Here is a 22,499-nt window from a genome sequence, read left to right as displayed (position 1 = left end):
AAGTCAACGTTGTTGCAGTAAAAGTCCCAAGATAGCTCCTGGTGCAATAAAATATATGTTGCATGTTAGTGCTGTAAATATGTTTACCTCTTTTATATCCCGTTGGGTAGTTTAATCTTCAGCAATACATCATATTCTATAATATCATCATATATGTGTAGCTTTGTCTCTGTATCTTTCAAAAGTAAAGTGAAACAGCTGTTTTCAGTTTTGTGATGTATTTTCCAGCTGATCCAAGAGGCTTTTTAAACACCTTACTTGGTTTAAGAGGGAGGGGAATTTTCTCAACACATAAAGGAACACTTTATCCTTCAGTTTATCACAAACATTACATCAACACATTTGGAGATCCTAATTTGAATTCAGTCTGTAATTTGATATTAAGGTTTTAATAATGAAATGAGGTCATGAATCGAGTTCAAGGTTAAGATCATCTTTATTATCCTATGTACAAAAATTAACATACAACATTAATATAACAGTAACGAATAAAACAAAATAACATTATGCAACTCTGATCTTCTTGCTGATACTTTTCAAAGTTACTTTTACATTTGCTCTACTTCTCCTGCTACTGTTTGCTCTCCTTTCAACTTCTCTTTCAACTCTGCTCTTTACTCTGCTTTCCCTGTTTCCTCTGTTCTCCTCTCCTCATCTTCTCCTCATACTCTCCTCCTTTTGCTGTCTCCTCTCCTCTGTTCTCCTCATCTCCTCTCCTCCTCAGACTCTCCTCCTTTTGCTGTTAGATATTTAGACTGTAATGACAGCTTATGATATACTTTTTATAACTACATCAATCACATGCAACGGATTAACAACGTTGTTTTACTTACCACCTCTTTACAGCTCCATTCATCTCCAAGCTTCCAACATTCACCTGGCGGTGGTGCCTTGGATGAAAACAACTTTTGGTATGATACAATACAACAACAATAGTTAACACCTAGCCACAGCAATAAGCACAATGAGAAGACTAATGGTCTCTTTTATACCAATTTATATTGGAGTGAAATGAACTGTGCCATGTCACATAGGATTGGAATGGATGATTGGCTGTGTTTTGTGAATATAGAGGAGATGGCAAAAGTAAATACTTTGTTCTTACCTAAAGCATCTATCCTCCTCTTCGTACCCCTGCCTGCTCCTCCCGCATTAGACTCTGGGGACTTAGCTTTTAAAATCTTGTTCAAGCTGTCCACTCTGTAGTTGGATCTCATGACCTCAGCTTTATGACCCACCCGGCCTGAAAAAGGGTGTCTACGATGGCTGGTACTGAGAGGTGTTATGGTCCTCTTCTGCCTTTTGTGTTTGGGGGGCGTGAAGGTGAGAGGAAGACTACTGTCATGTGGGGTGTGTTGCTTTACGTCCTCCAAAAGATCATTTAGTCTTGATATCACTGTACACATGAACGTCTCATCCTGTAGGTGGTATGTGTGCTCAGTAATTTCCCGCAATAAGGTCCCACATTGCTGTCGTTTCCTATCTCTTGAGGACTTTGAGTGGTTACCACTGCTCTGATTACAACGAGAGTTAGAACGACGTCTCTTCCCGCGTCCCGCCCACCCCGACCCTTTCCGATTACAGCCGAGCCGCTCCGATTACAACGAGAGTTAGAACGAGAACGTGACGTCATATTTACATTAGACGGATCCAGCGCCGTATAGATAGAAGAGTTACGACAGCGGAAGTCCAAAAACGGTTATCGTCACGTGGTTCATGTAGACGAGAATCGTTCCCCGGAAGTTCATGGCGGGCAATGTGAATGCATTGATAACAGGAGATAGAACTTCGACTTTTGGTAATTATTAGTGAATAAAGGTTTTGATTTGCAATATTTATACAACAAATCGATATGTGTATGTATTTACATCAATATGTTTTAAAAAATAAAATAGAATTTGCTAATATTAAGTGATAATATTAGGATTAGTGTGAACAACTAGTTTACATGTTAGGCTAACAGTGCCTTGGTTAAAGAGCCTGTTGCTGTTTATAGCTTTGAGTTCTTTCAAACCAATATTATCTTCTTAAACTTGTATAGTAGTCAGGAGCATCTCTTTCTAATGTTTATTGATATATTTAGAGGGAGGGGATCTAAAGGAATGCTTCAAAATTCAGATTAGATTAATTTCTACCATTTTCTTAAATTCATGGTAGTTTCAGTAATCCCATGGTAATTGAGGACACAAGTTATCTAAATGACTAATTTCATCTTTATGGCTTTCAGAAAGGACAGGAGACCGACAGGACTAGCAGCAGCAGCAGCAGCATGATGATGATGTTAAATGTGTTGTTTTAGGAACATCCATTGCAAATACATGGAATTCAATAAACATTGAATAGCATATCATGCAGTTTGTCTGTGCCTTTTCCTCCGTGTTGTCCTGGTTTGCTGTGCTGCCTCCTAGTCGCCACCATGGTTTGCTGTGCTGCCTGGGGATGCTCAAATCGCTCTGAGAAAGGAGTACGAATGTACGGCTTCCCCACTGACACAGAGCGGAGGAAAAAATGGCTGGCACAAGTCAGCAGGAGCAATTTCATGACCAACAGCAAACAAATATGTGAGGTTAGGTTATTGTATACAAACACTGCATTTGCACTTTTTCACAAAACGAAAACCACACCATTGGGAAAGCTTAATGTTTTGTTTAATACAAAAAAACAGGGAAAGGCTTGAAAAACACTGAGAGTTGAGACTCAGGGTGCAGGGTGAGGGTCTCAGTGCAGGTATTCAGGCTCCATTGAATCCCCCTCTGGTTCTTGTGCTGAAAGAGGGAGTAACAGACAGGAGAAAGGGTTATACACACCTATATAGCACACCTATTGGATGGGAAATTGCCTTGGGGAGATAAGGTGTGGTCTTTGTTCCCAACTGAAGTTATGGAACTTTATTATTTGTGAGTTTAACAAAGTATGACAAATGGCATCAGTAACAGATGTGATATGAATTTCTATAAAGTTGTCTCACATTCTTGGTCATATTTTATATACAGTATATAATGAGTATAACATGTCCAGTAAGTATAAAGTGTTTCCTAATACTGTGTATTCAACCACTATGGTATAGTGCAGGCCTATTCAACTGGCGGCCCGCGGGCCAAATGCGGCCCAGAACCAACTCCCGAGTGGCCCAGCCTCCCGTAGCCAAATTCCTACACTAGTACAGACCATGAACGCAACACTCCGTGTTGCATAGAAACCACCAAACCACAACGCAGCACGTTTTTTGAAAGTGCATCTAGTGGTGCTAGTAACGGTGGTCCTATGATAGCAACTCTAAAACATGTCTGTCTCAACTCTGAAGCGTAAACAGAGACAAAACAGTCATTGATCTTGTGGAGCAGATCCAAGTCAAGCTGGACCTTTTCGCGACCGACTTGAGCACGGGTCGGATGCTGCATTTTCCGACGCTCCCCAAACACATCACATTTCCGGCACAAATCACGGATGTGATGACAGATTTCATTGCGAGGTTGAAAGAGAACTTTGCCGGTCGATTATGGACTTGCTCTGCCCACAGAGGTGATGGGCTTTGCCAGAGACCCCTTCACTGTTGCCATAGAGAGGGACGTATCAACCAGAGCAAAGGAAGGTGTCCCCTGCATCGACAAGGGGAAATATACACTGGAACTTATTGACATGCAGCGCACTAACGGGCCAGCGAAGTTTTGGAGTGATGTCAAAAAACAGCAGTTCCCTAACGTTCAGAAAGTAGCGATCTCTGTGCTCAGTATGTTTGGATCAACATACACATGTGAATCAAGCTTTTCACACATGAACTCAATCAAAAGTAGCACTCGCTGCTCCCTGACTGACAGCACTCTTCATCAATGTTTTAGGATTGCATTGACATCCTATGAGCCAAAAATCACTGCTCTTGTTCAAAACAAAAAATGTACCTTCTCCCATTGAGAAAGTCAGCAATGACAAATCACAAATGAGGTGATAATTAGCACCTAGTTTACTATAGTAGACGTGTAGTGTAGTATTCATTCATATAGTTACCCGTGTCCCTTGTTATGGGTTTGTGCAGCGCCATATAGAGTCTATACGGCGCTGGGTTTGTGCACTGAAGGGTTTGACAGTTCTTTCTGTATTCATTTAAATGCACTTTGTAATGTGTCTGGGTCAAATGTGACCAAAACGTATGATTTTTTTGTTATTACTTGAAAAGTGAAAAAATAGTATTGCTACAGTACTACCTCTTTGTGTTGCATTGGAGCTCTTTAGCTGATTTTGTTGTATGTGAGGACATTTATTAAGACTGATATTATTGTATTCAGTAAATGCACTTTGTGATGTGCCTGGTTCAAAAAAGCTAACCTGAATATTTGACTTCTAAAGCAAACAAATGTAATGCTACAACTGTGCACTTTTTTTTCAGATTCTGTTAAATTAATGCTAATTTGTTGTGTTTTTGTGCACTATTTGACCTACCTTTGTTAGATGAACAATGAATAAAAATTGCATGTTTTTCATCGCAGTAATATGTGTTGGTTTAAAATGTGTCACTACCCGCTTTTTACAGGCCGCTGAATGTTTGGCCCAGCTGAATTTTGTAGTTATAAAATCTGGCCCAACTGAATGTGTCGTTGAATAGCCCTGGTATAGTGTATGGTACTATGGTATGGTATCCTAGCTTAATCTGTTATCTGTAAACGTTCCCTAAATCTACTAATTTAGGGATAATTGTTAGAAATTAAAATCAATGTTTTGATGCTATAATGTAGCTTAAACATACCGTCAGTTTAAACGCTCTTTTATACTGAAAAACCAGAAATTCTTGTGCACAAGCAGTTAAGCTTTTATTCTGAAAGTCCTTCATCTACGGTTAGCATTTAGCATGTGGCTAATATACGATTTCCTAAAGAGGTGAATTGAGAAGCGAAATGATTTGGAGTGGTGAAAACCGAAGCCTACTGATTTAACACTACAACGATAGATGTCGAGATACTACCATGTTGAATATTAAATGAAATTACAGTTTATTTGAATACATTATTGTTTACAGACGAGAGTAGCATGTGACAACATCCGGAATGACCGGAAACCAAACGAGCCGAGAAGTATTGTTTAGAGTATTGATTACAGCGTTTAGAATGTGTTAAATGAAAAGTGATGAAAGAGAATATGAGGAGAAACGGCGTGTTAAGCATATATTGAATGTGAAAAGAACCTATCCTCTGTTTAAATGCAATAACGGACATTGGAGACGAGGTGAGCCGGCTGGCGGGGAGGAGCCAGCAGAGGATATATATAGCAGCGCCGGAGGAGAGATCCGCTGTCTTCTTCTTGCTCAGGAGAACCAGATCACAGCTGTTTTCTGCCGGAACAATATTCTGTCTGTAACACTACCGCGCCTTTTTTAATTAAAGTATCCCATTTGAATCTTTTCAGAGACTCCATTTAGTCTCATTTTAAAGCTTCTCTCCTGGACGCGAGAATAAAGAACATATTTAACAAAATCCACTGACATCCTTTAATACACATGTTAATTTGAATCAGATGTACTGATAATATCCGCAATATAAATCTTTAAGCTTCTTCTTACCTTTAAAAGTCCGTCACGAACGGTCTATTATGCTGCAACTCTACAGCTCTGCTAGCCTTGGCGCTAACTTCCGGGGAACGATTGAGAGGCTCCACGATCCGCCATTGCTGTAAAAAAGTGGTCCATTGGAGTGAACGGAGATGACATAACTCTCAGTCTATACGGCGCTGGACGGATCCTTTCTAGCCATAACCCTTTCCTATCTCTTGAGGACTTTGAGTGGTTACCACTGCTCTGATTACAACGAGAGTTAGAACGACGTCTCTTCCCGCGTTCCGCCCACCCCGACCCTTTCCGATTACAGCCGAGCCGCTCCGATTACAACGAGAGTTAGAACGAGAACGTGACGTCATATTTACATTAGACGGATCCTTTCTAGCCATAACCCTTGTAGAACCGCACACACAGGTCCGACGGAGCACGTGACGGCGGCACGTGACGGAGCACGTTCAAACGCAGAGAATGTGAGTAATGTGAAGTGCTTTTAAAGTTGTATTTGTTTAACATTAATAACAATTCCAGTGTCTTGAAATGAAGTGTGATTAGCTAACATTAACTATGATAATGTTAAGGCAATACAAACAAACATCTGTTTGCTTATGATAGCTTATAACCGTATTTAAGTCTCTAAAAACAACTATTCTTTTGCTATAGCTTTCGGCAAAAGCATTAGCAAAAGCATTAGCTCCGTTAGCATATTTGATAATTTGTTTAATGAAACTAGCGTTATTTTGGCAAGCCCAACTAGGTGTCATAGTTGAGTAATTTAATCACTAATTACAGTAAGAGTGCGAGTAATGTGAATCATGTTTTTTTTTTAAAGTTAACAACTATTCTGTTGTATTGAATTGGACAGCCATACAAGCAACAAGTGCTAAATGTCATCTGTTAGCCTATGTTGACTCGCTGCAAAACCAACTGTTAACCATTTTATTTATTTGTTTAATGAAACCGTATGCTATGGTTATGTTATTTGACAGAGGCTTTTATCCAAAGTGACTCTCAAAAAACATAAAATAACCATAATTAACATTATAATTTCAATAAAAATAGTTACATAGTCAAGTTACATTACTTATTACATTTTTAACAGGGTAATTACTCATCTGTAACCCACTACATTTAAAAAAAGTAAATTTCCCAACCCTGATAATTAATTATAGTCAGCTAATTAATTAAACTTCAACGGATGACAAAAGCATGTCAATATGATCTGTGCGTAGCCTAAGTTCTGTCTTCAGTGTAAATGCTTCTTTAATAGTCATTGTATTACAATTTGAATTCATTGTAAATAATCTTCACTGTGCTGACTGCCTGTTTACCGTTTATCAGACCGTCTCATCATTTTGACATGTTTTGTAATATTACATGAGGTGTTTTAGTCAGTTATGTCGGCCTATTATGTAGGTTAGAATCTGTCGTGTCAGAATCTAACAATTAGGCCTAATTTATGTCTGTCTGTGAAATTGTTTCAAAATGTTCAGTTTGACCAATTAGGCTCTCTTTTTCAAGATGCATATTTCAATCCAAGAGGGGAGATCCTTGCCGGACCTTCAACGTTGCACGACTTGTTGCAACGACTTTCACTGCCCGTTCTGTGTCTCTGGTTTGTTCTCTCCAACCAAACGCAGCAAGGTCAAAAGCCATCTAGAGAGCCACTTCCACCGTGCAGTTCTCCATGAAGGTAAAGTTAGCAAACATTCTCTTGTGAAATGCAAATGGAGTTGCAATGTGTCTGCATTAAAAGCAGCCTGAATGTTATGATCAGTTCCATTTGAGCAATACATCAAAACAAGTCCTATGATTTGTTTGTGGTGACCAGTTACTTGATCCAGATGTTTGGTATTCATAATTTACACTTTTAAATAATATGATCACAAAATAATAATACTACAATTCTATGTTCTTATGTTTAAGGGTATACCAATTCACAGATGTGGATTAAATTGCAGACCGGTATATCATTTCCACTGCAGCTACTGCCAATCCATGCTGGCGCGCAAATCAGACTTTGTAAAGCACCTGGCTTTGTGCAAGGCGAAGCACTCTGCCATAACCCCCATCATCCCAGATTCATCAACGCCCATCATCCCAGATCTATCAACGCCCATCATCCCAGATCCATCAACGCCCATAATGCCCGTCATCCCAGATCCAGCAATCCCCATCATCCCAGGGCGAAAGATGCAAAGGGTCCGTGTAGAGCCTGTACTCAAGAAGAAATGTCCCATATGCCATGTTCTCATAAATATTTTTTTTTTGAAAAGGCACATGGAAAGAAAGCACTCTGCCAAACAAAAGGACATAACCGCAAGTTCACACCTACCGAGTGAATGCATAGATCCTGAACATGGAGTCTATGCTGTTCACAAAGCCTTCCATGGAACAAGTATTCCTCTGCATGTTCAGAATAAAGTGTGGGGAGAAAATCAGCATGTGTCTTGTGAAAACAATGAGTGCCAGGTGAACCTGGAGTTGGCATGGAGGAGTGGAATTAAAGCCTATCAATGTACACATTTAAAATCCATAACCTACTGTTCATCCTATGCCTCCCCTATTGAGCTTGATGAAGAAATTCTAACGGAGATGGTGAACAACAAATGGTTTGGTGAAGATAAAAAGAGACTGCCTCGTTCGGCAAAACCTTGCCAAATGTAACCACGTCCCTACGGTTTCATATTACAGTCGATTGGGAAGAGTCATGGTGTCGTACGACACAAAGAAGAATTTGTGGCACTGTCCTTGTGCAAGGACAAAGATATCATGCCCGCACAAATACATTGCAAAATGGCACTTATTTCAGACACACCGTGAACTATTCAGGAAAGTCAGAAGCACAGAGGAGGTGGACGGCCTGAGTGCAGCTGCATCAACAGAGGACGAACACAGTCATGATGAGGCTGATCTGGGCGATGTTCCATATCCACCAAAAGATGTCCAAAAATTGAAAGGCATGGCACAATATATTCTGAGTCACAAAAAGTTACCTGCTGTTCTGCCAGAACATTTTCGGCTTCCATCAGTGGAAGTGCAATATTCAAGGCACCTCATTCCAGAGGAGATGATGTGCCAGCACTGCCCAGGCAACGTGCCCTTGAGTGACCCAGTCCTCATCACAAATAAGGCCAAAATCCTCACCAAGTCACGTATTGTTAACGGTAGGTCAATGATGTTGATTTATTGATTTCTTATTATAATACACTGTGGTAGATTTGCTCTACTTTCAGTAATCATTCAATGTGTTGTAAACTGTAATTTTTGTTTAATCTTTCGATTTCCAGATGTTTCTACCTACTGTAAATCTTGCCATCAATGTGGAGCCCACTACCGGTACCAAGAGTGGAAAGACGGCATTCACAATTTTAATGACCGGATACTCCTAGATCTCCCTTTATGCCTAAACATAAGGAACATACTTCAGGTAATTGTTAATAGAAGCATCATTTTTGAATTCATAATTTGTATTTGGTAAATGTATAACTGAAATTTGACTGTACATTTATTTTGTTTCTCTCTTAGGTCCATACTGCAGTGAGCAGAGTGGTGGAGTATTTGGAATTGACTTCAGGAGAGCAGTTCCCCTCAGCTGATACAGTTCTTCACGGGTATCTTCACTTCGAAGCCCTTACAGAACATGATTACCAGTATTCTTGCGTGAGCTGTGGTGATCATCCACCAGTGGTCATCATGGACCTCCATAGGAAGGGGGCCTTCCATTTGTCAGGTGAGAATGCTTTCATGGAATAGACTTGTTTACATCAGACTAGGGCTGTACCCCAATATTCGACTATTCAAATATTCGTTCGTTGGTCAACTATTCGGGTTTCAATTTCATTATTCGGATATTCGTTTTTTTGTTGTTTTTTTTCAAAATGTATGCTATCAATAAAGGCGAATTGCCATATTCTTATACTATATTTATACTTTTGAATTGCACTGTTAAAATGCGGAAATATATACAATCTCAGCCTGTGCTCCTGACATCGCGTTCACTCAGTCACGAACGCAAATGGCACGCTTCACCTCGTTTCACCCACAAAATGCCAAAGACTTCAGCTGTTTGGGACCATTTTAAATTGGACGACGGTAAGAAGAAGGCAGTGTGCTAAATATGCGATAAGAAACTGGCCTACCACGGTGACACAAAAACTCTGAAAAGTCACCTGGATGCTGTCAGTAGTAGCCTAGCTTAGCTTAGCTGTTGTCAAGTTGCCATGATGAAGCTGCATTATCCGCCGTTTAAACAGTAACGCATGATAAAAACGTGCACTTACTTTGCTTGGAAAATAGTTGCAAGCAAGCAACCACATTTTTTTTTATATTAGTTTTTAATTTAACAAGTAGGTAACAAGGTAACAAGTATTACACTGTTAGGCCTGCTGTTACGGCTATGTTATTAAAAGTATTGTTGTTATAACAGAAATATGTGTTTTGTATCTTTGTTTGACTGTTCAGGTTGTAAAATGGAATTTGGAACCAGATTTGGTCCCCGGGCGCTGGGTTAAATGCAGAGGACACATTTAGTTGTAATGTTTGCGAGTACTGAGACAATAAATAAATATAGATCGTAATAGTATGCTCTTTCTGCGCTTCTGCTTAACAGCGTGTTGTCAAGTGTCTCGGATTCGGAGCGTGTTATGAAACCTTTTGGAAAATAAAACATTTTTGGAGAAAAAAAATGTCTTAAAAAAAAAATACAAATCTCTCCGCACCGAATATTCGCTGCTGATTACTACCGAATATCCGTAGCCCGAAAAATGGTATTCGGGACAGCCCTACATCAGACGACTGCACACTGGACTACTCCCTGAATTCCCTTTTTTTGTAATTTTGTACACTATTTCTTTAGTAAGTGACCTTCCACAACCTCCGGTGGACTTTAATGGAGAGGTTGATATGGAATGTTTTTGGGACGCACTTTCAATGGAAAGGATCGGTCGAGGATTTGTAAAAAGTAAGCAATTAATAAACATTTCACACTTTACAACTGCAGAATTATGTGACGCACAAACAAACTAACTAAGACATGGAGATAGATCCATAACCTGTTAACATTTATCAAGATGTCACTTAACTTCAACTCCAAGATGTATTGATATATTTGTGTTTTGATATTTCCAAAGGTCAGCAAAAAAAATCCATTTGCAGTTCCACCCACTTTCCACTTTTGGGCACCGTGGATAGGCAAAAATACAAGCCGCTCAAACCATGTCCTCAACACAGAATTTGCTAAAGTCCGTCCACAAAAACCAGCCGAGGTCCAGGAAATAACCGTCACAGAAGACCGATTGAGAGAGGAACTGCACAAGCAGAAGGTAAAGACACTATTTATTATACCTTTCTCTTCAGGAGAGATTATTATTTACCCGGAAAACATGCGGCACCTCACACATTTAATGTATTTTATTGGATAGGTTTAAGTGGTGCGGACGTTATGCAGGGAGTGTGGATTGGATTCCTCTGGATCGCGCTCTGACCTCCTCCTGAGATTGTCCAATGAAATGCAGTCAAGACAAACCTACGACAAGGTTTTCCAAAAAATGTAGGCGGCCTCAGGTTAGCTAAATGTTGGAGCTATCGTTTTCGTAAAGTTATGCTAAGGGGGGTCTTATTTTTGGATTTCATACATTGTTTAATGTGATCTCATATCGACTCTGAGGATGAAAACATTTTTACCAGGATAAACTGAGGTTGTCTTTTTAAAATCTGTTTTCTTTGTCTTTTCTCATCTCAGATGGTTGGGTTGTGATTATGTGCCCGTGCGGCATTGTTTACAGTATCAAGTGTAACATTAGAGCAGAAAGCCCACGTGACTTCACAGACCTGCTTTCTTGGAAACACATGCCAAATATTGTCATATATGACTTTGCACGTGGGCTAGCAACACACATGAATCTCAGAGAACCAGAAAAGTTGCCCTTCACACCATTTGAAGGACGGTTACTGGCCCCAACTCCAGATAACATCACAAAAGCAAAAGAGGGAAAACTGAAGGTGTCACTGCTTTGGCTGAACTGCAAAAAAACTGGACCCCGACCCTGAATGCCACCCAATAACCGGCTCAGCTGAGCATTATGCTCTGTATGACCGATTCCATGAGGACAATACAAAGGATGCCCGCGATGCCCTGCGGAGGCTTGGCCTGGTTCCACGACTTGCTGGAAAAATAAATAGCCAAGTAGCAGAACAGCTATTTGCAAGGATGGAAAAAAAACAATTACTTCCTAAACATGGCTTTACCAACAACCCATCTGTTCCTGATAAGGAATATCATCCACCATCACAATGTTCACAAAAACAAACTGGACAAAATAAAAATACTTTTCAAACCGACATATCAATCAACATCCACAACCAGGCAGTGTTGGGTAACTTTTTTAAATGCAGTTTTCCTATGCAATTGTTTTATAAATACAGCATATTATTAGTCACGTTGGGGGGGGGGGGAAGAGTGATCATGTCCTGGCATGTTCTTAATTTAGTTTTTCTGTATGACAGTAGTTTCATAGCATATCATGATTAGGAACTTCTTTCACCAGATGGTTTAGCTTTCTTAAACATCACTGACATATGTATGACTGGTATTGGGTTTTTCTACTTTAGTTTCAGCAGATGCAGTACCCCCGACAGAAGCAATCGGCAGGACCCCGACAGAAGCCATCGCCGTGCCCCTGACAGAAGCCATCGGCGGGACCCCGACAGAAGCCATCGCCGTGCCCCCGACAGAAGCCATCGTCGTGCCCCCGACAGAAGCCATCGCCGTGCCCCCGACAGAAGCCATCGCCGTGCCCCTGACAGAAGCCATCGGCGGGACCCCGACAGAAGCCATCGGTGTGCCCCTGACAGAAGCCATCGCCTTGTCCCCGACAGAGGCCCTCAGCTATTCGGCAACAGTGAAGCCCTGGGAAAAAGACAGGAATCATATCCAGGACCAACTGGTAAGCTAATTAGTAGAAATATTCATTCTTTGTCATAGCACACACCAGTGTTTCCCCTAGGATGGAGTCATAGCAGCGGTGCCAAGGCACGTGGGCCCAGCATAATTCGAGCGTGGAGCGCGTGGAATTTTTTAGTGTGTGCGAAGTGCGCACCGCCAATTGGTTTCTATGTGTCTGACAGCACAAGAAAGGCTTTTGAGGCCTAGTACCAGGGCCGGTTCTAGACAATTTGCTGCCCTAGGCGAGATTTTATAAAGAATAAATAAAAAATCTCGACAAAAGACAAATAGCCTACACTACAAAAACAGAAACTTATGGACATAGGTAATATACGTCAAAATGGCTTCAAATGTATTCAGTATTGTATGTATTAGTATGATAATAGTGTGTATTATCTGACTAATAGCTGTTTTTTTTTTGCAGCTCAATTACGTGTTGGACACTGCAAGGCCTGGATCAGAGATCCTTGTGAAAGAAGGGCACACATGTATCACACGAGAAGAATTCTGGAGCCTGGAGTTGCGAAGAAACATGGATGCTCATGTGAGTACTGGTAGTGAGAAGTTTGTTAATACTAGGAGGTTTTTTTTTTTTTTTTGCTTGTTCATTGATGAGTTTTGATTGTGTCTTGTAGATTGGGAATGCCTGCATGAAATGGATTCACGAAGCAGCTCGGCAACACGTATGTAACATATATAAAAGACTAAAGCCTAAATTAAGCAGAAAAGCTTTAAGTATATTCTGTTATACTTTAGTCTACTTTCAAAGTTGTTGTTTTTTCCAATAGGGCAAAGACATTTATATAGAGGACATGTACATTGTTCCTACTTGGAAGAACAGACAAGGCAACATGGTTGCCAACTTTCCGGTAAGTCTATATAAAATAACAAAATATGTATGCGGTCACAAAATTGTAGATTTACATAATACAGTGATGCAAATTAGTCGCTTTTCGGCGCCTCCCGCTTTTTTAAAGCTGATTTGGGTGACTTGTGTAATTCGCGGAGAACCGAAGAGTTTTCGTTTTGGGGGTGGGGGGGGGGGTTCCGTCCGTCCGTCCGTCAGTCCGTCAGTCCGTCAGTCCGACTAACGGACAACTTTTCACTTAAAAAAAGAAGAAGAAATCTAGACCGCAAAATAATTAAACAAGCGAGTGCCTGTTTTTCCTGGCCAAGGGCAGGTTCCTTGAACACAACACGAGCGTAACGTGTCTTCACGTGGTATACGTCTCGTCGGAAAGGAGTGTAGACTAGAGTGCTGACGGAGAGCACCGGAACGCCGCTCCAGCTCTTCAAATATTGCAGTACCCATAAGGAGCCGTACACACCGCAGTGTTTGCGTGGCTTTCTTTAGTTGTAATCACAGTGGCGATCTGTTGTTATTAGCATCTGGTTAGCTAGCTATGCTAACGAATTTAAAGAGCTTTTCTACAACCAGGTGGAAGAGAGCTCTCTCCTGAGAGGCTCAAATAACCTCAGCTCAGTGAGGTTAAGGCACACCTTGATATGATCATTATAGTTATTAATGAGACATTAGAGTCTAAATGAAAAACAGGTATAAAATACAATATGACAGTAACAAAAAAGTTGTTAAAAATAACAAGAATAGAGTTTAAAAGGGGAGTGATTTGTAAAATATCCCCCAAAAAAAATCTGCTTACAGTTCTGTTTCATATGGGTGTTGAAAGATGTATCCATAGATCTCTTCATGTTGCTCTCAAAGTGCACCAGATTGATGCTTTTAACTTCACTATTTAAACATTTTTTTTCCCGAGAGGGTGCAAACACACCATACGTGTGTTTGCATCCCTGATAATAACAAGATGTTGTTTCATAAATGTTAGGAGGATATCAACATGAACGACTTCTTAGTCTTTCCGGCATGGACCAATGCAAATGGGCCAGGACACTTTGTACTCTGTGTAAGGACATTTTACTGTAACTACATACACTAGTGTCTATAATAATACTGGTAATCAGGTAGTGTTAGTAACAGGTAAACAAAACAAAGACCAACCATAAATGTCAGTCATTTCTCATTGTTGGTCACAACTTTTGCATCATTTTAAATGTAATGTTTTTGAACATTTTCATGAACTTACACATATTACTGAATTATTTCCCTTTTATTATTACAACTATTTCATAATTTGACTCCTTTGCATGTCAACTGTTACCTGTTAATTCATGTGTATTTCAACAGTCAACTACAACTCTACTCCCTGTCCTAATGACTTGTAAACTATTGTGCACCTCTTTACTCATTACCATATTATAGATCATGAAGCCACTCCTGAGAGAGCTGATCTTTTTAGACTCGCAATACACCATGCACGAGTCTGGATTTGGTGATGCTGAGTACAGAGCAATGTTTAGGTCAACAAATAAGACATACTGTTCGCCACGTTCATATGGCACATTACATTTTGGCTACGTTCCTATAGCCTGTACTGGTATTTTTGGTTCCTATTGTCTAATGTCTCAGTGGTTGTCACATATATCTGTTTGAAATTATTTATATTGCTTTTCTCTGATGTGTGAGCTTTTCTCTGATTTTAGGAAATAATTGTTATCTTTTTAAATATCTGTTCATGCCGGTACTGCAAGGCAATTTTGACAAAGACATGTGGCAGCTACTGTAGACTTATTTGCACAAGTACCAAAGAACTTTAACATTATGAATTACAAAATGTCTTTTTGTTCATTCTTTAATGTTTGTCTTGTAGAAATCTTGCTCAGCAGATTAATCCTGGGAGCTGGACAGAGAAGACTGGGCATGATATTGCGGTGAATAATCAATGCACAACAAATATTAATAATGAATGCATAGCTACTGCAAAGATACATTACTATTGCCTGTACTCTGCACATCATGTACAAATCATCATGTGATGGAGAAGACTTGGGGTTTATCTATCAGTCATGTATTTAATGTTATCTTTTTTTTATGTTGATTTTAGGGCTTGCCACGCCAGATGTCTGGAAATGACTGCGGGATTGTTATGCTTATGGTAGGGTATCAGTTGGTACGTTTGCAGGCTTCTGTAAACATTGTAAATATAATGCTTTGTTTTCCATCTTTTCTGTTCCAGTACACTCTGTCCATTGTCACAAGTGCCGGGTTTCAATTCCAGGAGGTTAGTTTAGGATTTTTGTTTACCAAAGAAGTAAATGCCTACTTAAAGTGTTGCTTATGTTGCATCATACTGTTCATGTTGAAGAAAAATGATTTATTATGGACATTGTGAATCAAAAATTGTCTTTGTCACTTTCTAATTTCATTCAGAGGGACATGCCTTTGATTCGGAAGTGGTGGTGTCTTCTTCTCATGGAGCATTTTGAAATACAAGGGTATGAAAGCCCTTAACAATATGTGTGTTTTGATTTAAGTAACACTTTATTTTGAGGGTCACTTGTAGATGATCTATTATATTAGGTTAACCATGTACAGATCAGTAGACCATCAGTAACAAGAGCTGTAAGACTCTGGATGGCAATATCTGTTGAGATTATTAATGCATATCAATTGTGCACCAATGCTTTAGCCTTTCCCTATGCAATACTTTAGAAGACGTCTTGTTCTTATTGTTTCAAAGGCATGGCCAAAGGTTTGCATTCTGGACTCTGGAGGCCAGAAGCTTGCTGGAGGGAACCCTTCAGCAAATATTCAGAGTACCACGACAGGTTATCTCCCTGGAGAGGGAACAGCAGACCCCGCCTCACCCCCAGTGAAGAAACAACAGAACCCGCCTCACCCCCAGTGACTGACCAATCCGATTTAAAGCGTACTCTGTAATCGTATCATTCAATAAATAAAAATGTATTCTGAACTGAAATGCCTCTCGGTCAAACTGCTTGTTTATCTTTTGCAGGCTGGTGCATGAACACACTAAGTTGTTTTTCATTAATCTAGCACCTCTTCGAAGACACCTTTGATTTATTAATAATGAAATGAAACGAGAATTGTGATACTGTAGAAGGAACACTGTTTAACATTGTTTTCTTTTAACAAAAACATACCCAAAACTAAATTAACAGTGTTGTTTAATATACATATAAAAGACTATCTTTTTTAAATTCTCCGTCACGTGCTCATTCATGTGAACGTGCGTTGACCGTCACGTGCTCGTTCGGCTATTCTCGTCTACTTTCGAGGCGAGCCGCAACGCGTCTCAAACAAGCCTAGTGTGAATGTGAGTGTTGGAGATGTAGGTGTGAACGTGTGTCGGGTGACCACACACACCTTTGGACCCGGAAGAAGGACAGAACAACACACAACTCCGAGTACAGGTGAGTCACCTGGTGCTCCGAATTAAAAGATGATTTCTTCATTTATTATTTATCAAATGTTATCAGTTTGATCAAACGTCATCTTTTAAAGCTTTTTAGTGAATGGAGTAGGCTTCTAACCTGTAGACAGAGAATTGTAGCCTCCTAATGATGTGTAATGTGTGTGTGCGGAGCAGGATGTGCTGTTCATTCCGGGCTGGGTCGCCATGGTAACTAATGCCCCCCAGTGATTGTGCAGATTGGTCCATTTCAGAATAATATATATGATATGTGTTACAAATTAAAATCAATGTTGATATGGCGTAATTTGAATTAAATACACTATTTGATTTAAATCAGTTTTATTCTGAAAAACCGGAAGTTCTCACTATTAGCTTAACACTTTTATTCTGAAAATTCGTCACTTCCGGTTAGCATTTAGCATCTGGCGGAATCATACGATTTCAAACCTTGAACCAAGGTGAAATGACATGTGATGTTGTACACTGAGCACACTGGGATTAGCACTCATTTATTGACGCTGAATAATGTGTAGCAGGGAATGTTTAAATAACCACAGACGCTAGAATGATGCAATTTAGCTACAGAAAAAGGCAGGAATTGCATTGGACCCGCCCCCCGACAACGCCGGCCAATAGGAGAAGACCTCAGATGACAACAGGAAGAGCAAGCCAAGAATTGATCTCTTCGACCCCCTGACCTGAACTGACCGGTCGGATGTGGAGAGCGCCTCCACTCGCACATTTCATTTTGTACACCACCGCATATTTTGTGTAATTAAATGCTGTTAACTTTTATAAGCTTCCCTTGACTCTTTTCAGTCTCTCTTGCTTTCAGGGTTCTAGAATTGCTTTCATATGTTTTATAATGATTGATCATGAAAGTGTTCTCAAAGCTGGTAAAGGTGCAGCTAGTTTCAATGACTTTGTATACTGCAGGGTAGCTTGTGAATTTACTCCAGGTTGAACTAAAGTCTGATTCAACACTTGATTATATTTCACATCATTCATCCAGATCTGTAAAATAACTAAATCACATGAATTTAGAATAAACACATTTAGCTCAAGTTTATCACAACAAGCTGGAACAAACAAGTACAATCTTAAACCTTGTCCTCACAGAAACTATCTTATACCATTAATAAAGTACAATTAGTAACCTGAATTCAGTTATGTAACAGTAGCATATGATGAAACGTGTCTGAGTTTCAGCAGTCAATCAAATAAAGTTGGTATCACCCAAAGTTACAGTTTTTTAAAGTACAAAAGTGTGTGTTTGGGTGTGTGTGTGTGTGTGTGTGTGCGTGTGCGCGCGCGCAGATGGAGCACAGAGAGCTGCATCAGGATCTGGAGGATCAGTGGGGTCGGGTGGTTTCCAGACTGCAGGGGAAGGTCTTCCAGTCGGACTGGGACATCGCCTCCTTCACAATCTTCTTCATCTTCATCGGTGAGTGGTGGCGAAGACAAGAGGTTTGAGCATGTTTGATTGATACAAAATACATTTGGACTTTTCCCCTACCCAATTTTGTGTCATTTATCTACACTGCCTTTATCTGACACATGTAGTTACTTTACAGATTAAGATTATGAATGCAACATATAAACTAATCAAATACATTTATATAAGAAGAAATATTCAAAATGAGCTCCACCTTCACCAGCTGCAACGGTCAATGATTCGTATCCAAAAATATGATATATATTATTCTGAAATGAGCATCTCTGCATGGGTACTCTTTAGAAGTGAAGTAGTATTATTACTAATACAATAGGTGTATTCTCTCACCGTGGTGTATCTGAGCTCTTCCCCTCCTGATGACTGCAGTCTGACATTTTCACTGGAGACATTTTTTGTTCACAATTTAAGAAGCAAACTTGATCTGAAGCTAACGTCATTATGTCTGATGCTCATCATTGCAGTAAAGCTCTGTACAATGACGCTTGGATACAAAGATAAACGTGTTTGCACAAAGTGACTAAGGTGTTTGTCGGGCAAACAGAAACAGACATGGGTCCAGTTCAGGATCAGAACTTTTCAGGACAGCAATGAGGCAAATACAATCAGACAGTTAGTTTACTCTTAATAAAGTATTAAACTGAACACGGAACAACAATGTCTCATTGTAAAATCATTGTATTGCAGTAATGGCCCTGTCTGGCCACTGAACAGAACATGAGAGGAACCTTCAAACTGAATACTGCAGTGCCCTCTGCATATATCTGTATGAATAAGTTGATTATCTCCTGAGCAACAGAGGAAAAGAAACGTCAGCCTGTGCAAAATCCTCATGTCATGTGTAACCAAAAGGTAACGTGGGTAAATGAAGTTAGAACAAACAAGCTCCTTTCTTTCTGCTGAACACTGTCTGATCGTGGTTCTGTTTTCAGGCATGGTTCTGCTGCTGGTCCTCCTGGTGCTTATCCACTGCTGCTGCAGCGATGATGAGAAGGTAACTAACACACACACACACACACACACACACACACACACACACACACACACACACACACACACACACACACACACACACACACACACACACACACACACACACACACACACACACACACACACACACACACACACACACACACACCAGAGAACTGAGGGAACACACATGTGTTGTGGTGAGGTGATGGCAGAAATCAAAAACAGAAAGGGAAAGCACTTCGGTAAAATCTCACAATAAAGTCATGGAGACGTGTTTAGGCACGCTGGCTGACACCAACTGTACTAACAGTTTCTAATCTGAGCTGTCAGCTTGACATCCATGGCTAAAGCATGTGTTCAAAATCACTCCCTAGTTATGATAACGTGTGCTATATTTACTCTCCATAAATGTTATTTCATTTACTGCGATGAGTTCATATTCATATGGTGCGTCAAATATGACCTGATGGAACAAACACATTTGATTGCACAACAATCCTTAATTGCAATGCATTTCATATGTGAAAATGACAGCTGCTCACTACTGGATTTGGTTGACCCTCCTCCAGTGAATAGTTCTAAATCTAAATACCGAATTAAACTGGAACAGCACTCCAAGAAAACTGAAAAGTTCTGCACCAAGGATTCATCAATACTCAGTTAGCTTTCAGGTGTTTCAGAGCCACGGCGGGGAACATAGATTCTAGCCTAGACTAACATATTCAACCCCCCCCCCCCCCAGTAGTAGTCTCATATGGCGTTCTACTACAGGGAGTAGAGAGAACGGTACAGAGAAGCTAAACATGTTTAGAAATGGTCCCATTCTACATGGAGGAGCCACAGTGTTGTTGCAGCAGCTGCAGGCAGTCCAGGAGAAACACTGCCTGTAACCCTTTTAACGTTTATTCCTGCTCACAACAGGAAACAATGTGATTGGTCACCTGATTATAAAGTTCTGTAAAGTGCGGTAAGCATACACTATCACTCACAGGCTATAATGATTGGTAAATAATAAAGAATAAGCTCAGAAAAGAGAGGCCTTCCATGTGGCTGCTTCACTGAACCTCCGGACAGCAGACAGTCCTCAGCAGGCACTGGCTGACCTTCTCTCCCCTGATGCTGGAAGGCAGGACCTCTCCTCATGTATTTAACCTGTTAAGCCCCGAGCCTGTTTTTCAGGTCTCAGACTCGAAAATGACATTCCAAGAACAAATGACCACATCTTCCCTTCTAAAAGGGTTAAATTAATAATCTTTTTTCTCAAAGCAAGGTTACATCTGTGAGTTGGATGTAGAAGTGTCAGAATCAATATAGATGTTTTTATTTTAAAGTAAATTCAGATTGAACACAGTAAAAAAAAAAAAAAGATTGTGTCCGTCCAAAAAGAAAAATTACTTCTAGTGAAAACCACCCTTGAATGATGGGATGGTAGACTAAAAGCTTTAGGAATCCAAACGACTAAAAAAAAAATAAGTACCCTGTATCAAGATTGATGCAAAACAAGTGAAATACGACCTTTTTAGAGAGATTTAGCAACAAAAAAAACACTTCTGGGGTCCTGACCTATCTCTTGTTGTTCGATTTTGCTGATTGACATCTCTTTCTAACCGTCAGAGCCAATGGAATCGAGGGGAACTCCCACATACTCCTTATTTCGTAATGTGTGTGTGTGTGAGAATGCCACATAGCCAAGACCGGAAGCTGCGATAACTCTGGTGGCTACCATTAGCAGCTAACTTTTACTCTCCGATTTTTACATAAAAATTGAATTATGGATTATAAATTTAAAAAAAGATTACCCAGAAACATTATCAACCTATGGATTAACCGATTCAGCCGCGTTCTTTTTCGTTTTAATGCCATTGAACAAGTCTTTTGATCAGATTGATAGCTACGGTGAGACGATCTCCTCTAAATGCTACGTAAAGGTATGTGTTGTGATGTCTGAGTTTGCTTCCCCTGTCGCGAGTTCGGATCACTCAGTGACGATATATATACCTAAATAATCTGTGGAACCTCAGCTTTAATCGGATATCTTGTATGTGCAGCTACGATAAGTAATAAGGGTATCTTTTATCTTGAGTTCTGTGCTAAATTGCGTTAGCATTTTTTGCTCAGGGGTCATTTAGATGCTTCTTATGAGACTTCTGTTTTGTTTTGGTAAAAATGGTTTGCATCATCAGTTAGCTGAGATTATTCCCGTTAATCTGGTATAACACATTAATAGGTTTTTAAATATTAAGATCCCCTGAGACACAGTATCGTGAAAAGAAAAAGTACCCGCCGGCGGGGACCTTGGGGCTTAACAGGTTAATGCAGACACATCATACTCAGTGAGAGGACTCTGTATTCTCTATGACTCAGCTTATCATAACAACCTAGTGAGGCTGTCCAACAACATCATCTCTGACCCAAACCATGTTCTGAACAGTGAATATGAACTGCTACCATCTAAATCGGAGATACAGGGTCCCACCATTCAATAAGGTCAGACTGAAGCACTCCTTTGTGCATCACTCAATCCTCAAAGTAAATACAGAGCTGATCCCAGATCAGATGCACGCTGAAGGCTCTTTGAGCAGCTTTTCTCTCACTGATTGTGCTGTTATGTTAAATGTTTGTTATTTGTGTTTCATGTATTTGTGTCTGGATATTTGTCTGTTGATGTTGGACATGGAGCTGCTGTGACGCAAGTCAAATTTCAGACTTGATCTGACAAATAAAGTAATATCGTATCGTATCGTGATGCTGACAGAAAGATGTTTCTGTGCTTGGTCCACAGCCTCGCAGACACAAGGTGGGCATCGAGAACATGGCTCTGCAGCCTTGAACCCCCCCCCGCCCCCCAGCTGCATCCGGCACACACCACATGAGTACGGGTGGAACCAGAAGCATGACCTCTGTCAACGTGCACACCAAATGAATACTTTTTTTCGAATTAATAACACTCTGCAGATCTTCCGTCACAAACGGAAAACGTATCTATTTCAACTGTATCATGGCAATGAAGTTATTGCTGAAAACCCCAAAAAGCCAAAAGCCCAAAAGCCCAGAGCCCAAAAACCCAAGCACTTGTTGAGTTCATGAAGGCCGTGTAACTGATTCACCAGCACTCACTATGCTAGGATTTAGTTTGAAGTGAATATATCTGCACTTTCCTTGTTGTTCGGAGTTTGATTCTTTATGGTTTTTGCACCTATCGGAAGTCGCTTTGGATGAAAGCGTCAGCTAAATGAAATGGAATGTAACACATCTGTAAAACTAATAATAAAAGGATAAACTTTGCTCTAT

The 22,499-nt window shown here is 40.2% G+C and overlaps 2 protein-coding genes and 1 long non-coding RNA gene across 10 annotated transcripts; 2 read left to right on the top strand and 1 right to left on the bottom strand.

The window, feature by feature from the left end:
- Window positions 1-417: 417 nt before the first annotated feature.
- LOC307015959 lies at window positions 418-5,688 on the bottom strand. The gene is made up of 2 exons (XR_013801688.1): window positions 5,552-5,688; window positions 418-2,765 (listed from the first exon to the last, which is right to left on the bottom strand). It is a non-coding gene; the product is annotated as an uncharacterized lncRNA (long non-coding RNA).
- On the top strand, window positions 4,878-16,352 carry LOC307015956 (uncharacterized protein). Of its 7 annotated transcripts, none has more exons than XM_079644959.1 (16): window positions 4,883-6,015; window positions 7,064-7,235; window positions 7,469-8,709; window positions 8,833-8,972; window positions 9,071-9,275; window positions 12,155-12,489; window positions 12,913-13,032; window positions 13,124-13,171; window positions 13,277-13,357; window positions 14,333-14,410; window positions 14,767-14,846; window positions 15,215-15,275; window positions 15,449-15,499; window positions 15,581-15,625; window positions 15,775-15,839; window positions 16,085-16,352. In XM_079644959.1, the coding sequence occupies exons 3-16, from the start codon at window positions 8,253-8,255 to the stop codon at window positions 16,218-16,220; spliced, it is 1,902 nt and encodes a 633-aa protein (XP_079501085.1). In that variant the 5' UTR covers window positions 4,883-6,015; window positions 7,064-7,235; window positions 7,469-8,252; the 3' UTR covers window positions 16,221-16,352. The 7 variants fall into 7 exon arrangements, 6 of the variants coding, with proteins under 6 accessions (XP_079501085.1, XP_079501084.1, XP_079501083.1 ...); XM_079644957.1 differs by having other exon boundaries at window positions 4,885-6,015; window positions 14,767-14,864; XM_079644955.1 differs by having other exon boundaries at window positions 4,885-6,015; window positions 15,449-15,625.
- A 317-nt stretch (window positions 16,353-16,669) lies between these two features.
- Window positions 16,670-22,498, top strand: smim22 (small integral membrane protein 22). 2 transcript variants are annotated; one of them, XM_079644961.1, is made up of 4 exons: window positions 16,670-16,778; window positions 18,098-18,224; window positions 19,166-19,227; window positions 21,991-22,498. In XM_079644961.1, exons 2-4 carry the CDS (start codon window positions 18,098-18,100, stop codon window positions 22,036-22,038), a joined length of 237 nt encoding a protein of 78 aa, XP_079501087.1. In that variant the 5' UTR covers window positions 16,670-16,778; the 3' UTR covers window positions 22,039-22,498. The 2 variants fall into 2 exon arrangements, with proteins under 2 accessions (XP_079501087.1, XP_079501088.1); XM_079644962.1 differs by lacking the exon at window positions 16,670-16,778 and adding an exon at window positions 16,787-17,551.
- Window position 22,499: the final 1 nt, after the last annotated feature.

The sequence above is a fragment of the Notothenia rossii genome (genome assembly GCF_949606895.1).
Source record: "Notothenia rossii genome assembly, chromosome: 8".
NCBI classification, from domain to species: Eukaryota; Metazoa; Chordata; class Actinopteri; order Perciformes; family Nototheniidae; genus Notothenia; species Notothenia rossii.
Note: the sequence above shows the minus strand (reverse complement) of the source record. Positions and strands in the feature narration are given on the sequence as shown.

What these genes read in the sequence shown, in the direction of transcription:
- LOC307015956 (XM_079644954.1), top strand. Translation starts at nt 8,253, where the DNA reads ATGGTGTCGTACGACACAAAGAAGAATTTGTGGCACTGTCCTTGTGCA. An exon ending in AGACTGGGCATGATATTGCG is followed by an intron (nt 15,276 to 15,448) that starts GTGAATAATCAA and finishes TGTTGATTTTAG; the next exon opens with GGCTTGCCACGCCAGATGTC. An exon ending in GAGCATTTTGAAATACAAGG is followed by an intron (nt 15,840 to 16,084) that starts GTATGAAAGCCC and finishes ATTGTTTCAAAG; the next exon opens with GCATGGCCAAAGGTTTGCAT.
- smim22 (XM_079644961.1), top strand. Translation starts at nt 18,098, where the DNA reads ATGGAGCACAGAGAGCTGCATCAGGATCTGGAGGATCAGTGGGGTCGG. An exon ending in AATCTTCTTCATCTTCATCG is followed by an intron (nt 18,225 to 19,165) that starts GTGAGTGGTGGC and finishes TTCTGTTTTCAG; the next exon opens with GCATGGTTCTGCTGCTGGTC. An exon ending in GCTGCAGCGATGATGAGAAG is followed by an intron (nt 19,228 to 21,990) that starts GTAACTAACACA and finishes CTTGGTCCACAG; the next exon opens with CCTCGCAGACACAAGGTGGG.